The 7449-nt window shown below is 47.0% G+C and overlaps 1 protein-coding gene across 1 annotated transcript; it reads right to left on the bottom strand.

Moving 5' to 3' along the window:
• Window positions 1–2708: 2708 nt before the first annotated feature.
• TMEM271 (transmembrane protein 271) lies at window positions 2709–7166 on the bottom strand. The gene has a single exon (XM_068928535.1). It carries the CDS (start codon window positions 7162–7164, stop codon window positions 6100–6102), a length of 1065 nt encoding a protein of 354 aa, XP_068784636.1. The 5' UTR covers window positions 7165–7166; the 3' UTR covers window positions 2709–6099.
• Between the last annotated feature and the right edge of the window lie 283 nt (window positions 7167–7449).

The raw sequence follows: 7449 nt of genomic DNA, 5'->3' as shown, positions 1-7449 counted from the left end.
GGTTTTGTGACCTGGAGCTTTCCTTGCCATAGCGCTGCTTTGTGCTGCTTCCTCCCTCATTTTTGAGGAAATGCCACAGTCTGGATGTCTGCATAAGGCCTCATCCCCATCATGTGCCTTTCATGACCTCAACAGGAATTACTGAAATTTAATAATTTAAATGCCTAGAGATTTCTCTGAGCGTTTTAGTGAGCTGAGCTTTCATTTAAAATGTAGAACCTGGGAGAAAAAGCAAATTCTGAAGGAACCTTCTCTAAACACAAGTCTTAGATTTCCGAAAATACATCCCTGGGGGAAAAAAAATCTTTTTAGATATCATATGTATTCTTCTGTCTCCTATTCCAGTTTCTTAATATAAAACAAATGAACGCTTTGGAACATTTAGTCTTCCATACCCATTAAGAGGATCACGACAAGCTTTCTCTCCTCCCACACCTCACTTTATCCCTTGCTAACAATGGCCACAGAGGAGGCCAACTGGTGAGGATGCTTGTGGTATTTAGCAGGTGTTTAATCCCTGCATCCTGTGCTGAGACAAATGATTCATTCCCAGTGACCGCGAAACAGATTTCCAAGGGTCTCTACTAGACAAAACCAAGCCAGGTCACAGCAGGAGCAAAAACTCAGGAGCAAAACACTAGGTACTCTTACTAGGTTGTGTTTCTACTAGATTACATCTGCTGGATAGTTTCACTCAGGACATCGAATGTTCTGTGATCTGGTGATGAGTCAGGGCCATTTTGTTTGTGCTTTCACCAGAAACATTTTCTTCCATTAAGCTTGTGGAGGTCTTCTGGATATCTAAAACTTGTTGAGTGAAGGAATAGCAGGCTGCAATATGTCATCTTCACTGCTTACCTCGGGACAGACTCAGTGAAGTCAATGGCAGCTGGGTACGAAGAAGGAATGAAAGAGGACATCAGGATTTATTCCTCTGTAAAGGAAAATACACTCTTATTTAGAGAGTCTTACGGCTTCTTAAATCACTCGATCTTCAGTCTCAGGTTATCTAGGATGACACTGGCAATAAATTACAGGCAAACTTCACCAGGCGTCTGAGCGTTGGGTGGGACGAACACAGCACAGCTGTCCAGCACAAAGCGTAGCCGGTTTTTGAACCATATTTTGAGTGCACCAAATTGTGTGCAGCTTTCCCACGGGAAATCTGGTCTGGAGTGGAGTTCAATCTTAGAAAGCTATGCAGGAGAAGAGTTTCAGTTCTGATACTGCAATAAAATGAACATAAAAAAGGACATAAAAAAGTCCCGCTGCATGTAACTTAAATACCCAGACTTCTTTCAGTAACTTTGTCTGGGCAGTGCCTCCTTTTGGGCGTAGCACAACATACACTGAATTGTTGCAACATGTATTTAAGAAGAATTTCCCATTGCGCTGCATTAGTCTGTGGGCTTCCTGGAAACCACCTCGCACCTGCTAAACTGTTACTAGATCAGCTATTACTGATTCAGGAACATATACTATGTGCTAGCATATAATTAGATATTGAGAGATAATTAAGGAATTTAAAAAGTGGACAGTGATGATGAGGTATTCAATCTTACTCATCCTTAGGCATTTTAATTGGAAATATGAGCCTGTATTACAAAGAGGTAACTCTAGTGCATTGAAAGAATGCCATCATATAAAATTAACAGACCTAGACTTCTAATAATGGAATTTTTCCAAAATATTGGAATGCCTGTAAGTAAGAAATAATGAACTTAACTGAAACAGACTCGACTTCATGGTAATACCTGGAATTTTATGTTATGGCTCCACTCACGCAAGTTGTCAATCCCTGAAAAACAAACTTTGTAATGGAGGCGGTAATTAAATCCTTAGTTTCAGTTGTACTGTTAGGCATCACTCTAAGACAATGAGGAATATGAAATGAAGAGCATTAGGCTTTTCTTATAGGATATGCTGTGCTTTAAAACGTATTTTATTGATCCTAAAAGTACAATATCAATTATTGACATTTTGTTGAGGATCAATCTTGGATTAAATGGCAAAATGAAGAAAAGGTTTTCATATGTACTAGTCCAAAAGCAGAAACAGATTGCCCTCCTCACATGAACATTAAGAAACCTTTTCTGATAGTTAAACATTATGTCTGAAATATATCTAAGTTATACCAGCCACCATAGCGCTTTTTGGTGAACCAAAGAAGTCCTACAGTGAAATCAAAATCTGAGTATAGAGAATAAACTCTGTACTAGTTTAATACAATATCCCCCTAACATCGTTTTTTCCTGATTTTAGAGTTACATATATTCTGTCTGTCAATTACAATGCAAAGTAGAAGTAACGGATTTAAGCAAGGATGTTGGAGTGTGGAAAGAATTCACGTGAATTGCTAATAGGCTGGTGGGAATGTATTTTCTCCACGTGAAGGCAAATCCCGCTGCATCAGAGACGGTGAACTTGATTTTCCACTCTTTCTGACAGGGGCCTGACGAGCCCCTACGACCTGCGAGAGGGGCTGGAAAGTGGGGAGCAGCTGGGAGCTACCAGCCCGCGTCCGCGACGGCGGTGCCGCCTCCCTCTGAACGAACAGATACGAGCCAAGCTGTGCGCAAAACTGAAACAACAAGCCATGGCACAAAAGACGAACACTGTTGTCATTACTTCAGCTAAGCCAAATGGGGATTTGACAGCACACGTATGATGTTTCTTGTGCGTTCTCCCTGGTTTTGCTATTTCGGGGGGGGGGGGGGGGAGAGAAAAACCCCAAAAGACAAAAAAATTGTAGTTAACATCCTCCAGCGACATGAATCGATCAGGTTTGCATTTGCCTTGACAATCATGTGACAGGGGATGGAAAATAAAGGGACAGTATGAGTCCTCTCAGGTAATTAACCTACGCTCTGATGCTTCCCACACCAGCCTATTTTCAATTTCGGCACAGTACAGTTTATACACTCTAACATTATTGCTCAGAAGATAGAGTGATGATTCAGGTTTACTAAAAATGGCTCCACAATACTGCAATCACGCTTGTGAAGCTTCATCTTGTATTCTGCATTTATAAGTTTCTTCTCACTGAGAAATAAATATGCTTTGTGTTTTATCAGAAATGTTAGTCACCAGATACCTGAAACACTTGTATACCATCTTTAAGAAAACATGGCTTGTTTGGTCAATTCACCTGCCAATTTTTTTTTCCTTTTTTTTTTTTTTTTTTCAATGTGAACGATACCATAGGTGACCTCCCTTAATACTGCTGTCCATAGAAACAACACAGGAGAAATAATACACACCACTGGTGCATCCTCTCTGTCATGCCAGACGATCAATATCATTTTAAAGATTATTTGTTGTGGGTGTTACATGTCATTTGTGCCTAGACCCACTGAAGTCAATGAAATAACGCCTACTGGCTTCTGTGGGAGTCTGACTTGAACTTTATTCTGGCAATCTGTCCACCACTAAACTAAACTATTACGGGGGGAAAAAAGTCTAAATGAAGCAAAGCAGAAATTCAGGAACTAAAACCGAGCCACAAATAAATACTTGAATGGAATAACAACCTGGACAGATTTAAATAAAACATAAACACACGCACACGCAGGCAACAAAAAAAAGTGCTATGAATTTAACAATCTTAAAAGTTCATAGTTTAAAATTGTTTACATTTAAACAATTGAGTATAATAGGTAGCTTTCTTGACTTTCCATTTATTTCCCTGAGCACTGATCTTTGGAACATCTGGAGTTTCAGAACTGTCTAGTTCGTAATTCCTAAAATAGTCATTTTAAGTAAAATACTGTCATTTTAAGTCAAAAATTAATTTCTTAAGTAAAACTAAGATACAGTTTCCACGAACTACAATGCATATAGCCAATTTTTTAAAAGATGACAACTATCATTAGGCTTCTAAATCTGTATTTAGGCACCTAACTGGTCTGATTTTCAAAGTCGCCCTGCACTTAGCAGTTCCCATTAATTCAGTACAGGGTACCACGCTGGCTTACAAACTCATCTAGTTGGACGCCTATGCAAGCATTTAGCCCCTTGACTTTAGTTGCTCGTTTTGCAAAATATCTTGGCTATATAAACAACACAGTTATGTTGTGGATTTGGCTTTGCGCCTAATTAATCACAGGTAAAGCCTACAGGACTTCCCAAAAACTTTCCAGGAAGGGGTTAAAGAGGTGCATCTGCAGAGAGCCAGCATAAAGCCAATCTTCAAGACCAAAATGGGACCTAGGTACGGCATACGTTTCAATCTGGCCGTCTGCACAAGAAAGTCTTCCGGCCAAAAAGAACTGTACTTTAGATTTCTGCTATTTGGAACTACTTGGCAAATTTGCAACTGCTGCTTTGGACTTCCTTGTCTAGATTAGAGATTTAATTATGAGCTACACGGACAACAGTTTGCAGTTTTAAGATTTCTAAGGCATTCTGCATTTTCTATTATACAAAGTGTGCAAGTCCAAACATTTGGAAGGTAAAACAGTGCAGAGAGACTTGGGTATTTTTAGGCTAAAATCTCCTTCCAATTCTAAGGCTGTAAATTACGTCAGTCTCTCTGCAGCTGAAAAATTTAAAAATAATTTTCCATCAACCACAGAAATACACTGTAACTTTGCACCCCCTTAACGCTCTCTCTGTGTCGTTCAGCATCTGATACACTGGCATTATGCAGCAAGCTCCGAAGAGAGGATTAACGGAAAGGTTCTTATTTCGTAACATTTCATTTCAGTATACAGTAACTGGGGGAGGGGGTACTGAACCAAATGCAGTCTGAAGAGGAGCTTTTTGGTTCTTGGTGAAACATGAAATTAAGCCTTCACCTGTTCTCGAAAGATGTTTAAAAAAAAAGAAAAAGAAAAAGAAAAAAGCCATGCCTGCTTCTCTTAATTACCACTTTCTTATGCTAGCCGATACTGGCATTCCACAGCGGAATCTGAAAGGAGGATTTAGCAGAGTTTTTCTCTTTGCAGAAATCCTTTTTAACACCTCTCAGCTAAGAAAGAGTTAAAAACATACTATCCCCTTATATTTTCCCTTTTCAGGGATTAAAGTGGCCTCTTTAAAAATAAAAAATAAATATCTTGCTTTGTAATGGGAGTATAAATACAGTTTTGAAAACACATTTGGAAGATGTCTTCCAAGATGGTTTATCGCTTTTTCCTTTAAAACTGTGACCACTGCATCAGTTAAGGCTGTTTTACAATATATATATTTCAAATAAAACTTCAATATTCAAGCTTACCAGATCGATGGATTGTAACAGGTAAAATGGAATTCTTTACAAGGTAAACCATGTAGTTGTACAAAATAGGATTAAACCCTTCACCTGGGTAAAGCAAAAAGAAATCCTGCCTTGCATTGAAAACACAGAACCTGTTTACAAAAAGGAATGTGTATGACATTTGGACTTCCTTTTAACTGCCATATCCTAGTAACATCTCAATTGTTTCGGTAAAGGAACTAATCATCAATTCTAAACTGCAGTGAATTTACCAAACATTTTCACTATAGACTTCTGAAAGCTTTTACAGTAAGAAGTTATCAACAAAAGCAGGCACGTTAGTGTACAAAAACGTTGTTGATTTTTTTTCCTGTTTCTTTTTCAAAGTGCAGGTTTTTCTCAATGTGCATCTTACAAGACCAACGAAGGTTTTAACTCACTAAATCTTAAAACAGAACTCAATTCTCCAAAGAGTAGTGTAAACGTTTAAAGATCCCCAAAACACTTCTAGTAAACGTGACACGAATGTCTCTGCGTTGTATAGAAATTAAGCTCTTTTGAGAGGTAACGAAGCTTCATTACACTTTTTTTTTTTTTTTTAAATATATCTCCTTACACTGGCTGGTTATCATAAATGGGGTAACTCTGGACTGCTAAAGCTGGAGACGGATGGATCGCTGGAGGGGGGACTACACTTGGCTGCGGAGGGAGGCGGCGGCAGGACCGGCCCTCGGGCAAAGGCAGCCGCCGCCGGCGGACGGGGCGGCGGCGGCGGCGGCGGCGGGTCCCGGGCCGGTCCCTGAGCCCCGCGGCGCGTCCCATGGCGGCGCATCCCGTCCCGTGTGCCGTGTGCCGTGTGCGGTGTCCCGGGTGCCGTGCGCCGTGCCGTCGGCGGCCCGGCGCTAGGTGCCGCGGGTGCAGGGCTCCGCCGGGTAGATCTCCTCGTAGGCCGGGGGCTGCTCGCTGGGCAGCGGGTAGCAATACGGGTAGGAGGCGTTGAGCTCGGGGTCCATGGGCGAGTAACCCGGCAGCTCGACGGAGGGGTGGCCGCCGCAGTGCACCTCCACGCCGGCTTCGTCGAAGACGTGGAAGACGCCCACGTTGATGTAGGAGACGGCTTGGAAGGGGCAGTCGCCCGGGGCGAGCTCGGGCTCGCCGCCGGAGAAGAGCGAGCCCTGGCTGTGCCGCGGCGCCCGCCGCCCGCCGGGGCCGCCCCGCCGCCGCCGCCGCCGCCCGCCCGCCGGGGCCGCCGCCGGGGCCGCCCGCCGCCGCCGCCGCCGCCGCCCGCGCTGCTGCGACGCCTTGTAGTTCTTGACGAGGAGCAGGTTGAGCAGCCCCAGGAGGCACTCCAGCGCGTTGAAGACGGTGGAGAGCACCAAGCCGCGCTGGTAGTCCCGCAGCTTCTGGCAGCGCAGAGCCGCCACCGAGCCGTCGGGGCCGGCGGGGCCGCTGCGCGGGCGGGCCGAGCCGCCGGGTTGCAGCAGGCAGTAGTGCGAGTACTTCCTCTCCACCAGCGACACGGTGTCGCCGTCGATGACGGCGCCGGCGAAGGCGCTCAGCACGCCCAGCATGAACACCAGCACCCCCAGCAGCAGGAAGTTCTGCCGCCCCCCGGGCGGCGCCTTCTCCCCCGGCCCCGACGGCGCGGCCGCCGCCGCCGCCTCCCCAACGCCGCCGCCGCCGCCGCCGCCGCCGCCGCCGCCGCCGCCGCCCGCCGCCGCCGCCGCCGCGGGCGCCTCGTCGGGCGGCCGGCAGCAGAGCAGCGCGGCGGCGAGCAGCGAGAGGCCGGCGGCCAGCAGCAGCCCCGAGTAGAAAGCGCCGGCGGCGGTCCCCAAGCGGAAGGGCTCGCCCTTGAGCTCCGAGCCCAGCGAGAAGCACTTGAGGCCCACGGCGGCGGCGCTGAGGGCGCAGGCGAGCAGGAGGCAGCTGGAGAGCGCGGCGCAGGCTCCCCGCACGCTCCACTTCATCCTCCGCGCCGCCGCCGCCGCCGCCGCCCCGCCGCCCGCCTCATCCTCCTCCCGCGCCCTCTCCCGGCCCCGCGGCGGCGGCGGCGGCGCGGCCCGGCGCGGCCATGCGGGCGCGGCGCTCCCCGACGGGGCGGCTCTCGGCTCCTCCGCTCCCCGCTCCGCTCTCCGCTCCGCACGGCAGGCAGCCGCCGGCCGCAGTGAGAGCCGGGCGCAGCGAGCGCACACGCTCCCCACCCCCCTCCACCACCACCACCACCACCACCACCACCACCAACCCTTTCACCA

This window comes from Struthio camelus, chromosome Z (assembly GCF_040807025.1).
Source record: "Struthio camelus isolate bStrCam1 chromosome Z, bStrCam1.hap1, whole genome shotgun sequence".
Lineage (NCBI taxonomy): Eukaryota > Metazoa > Chordata > Aves > Struthioniformes > Struthionidae > Struthio > Struthio camelus.
This window is presented reverse-complemented; position numbering and strand designations above follow the sequence as displayed.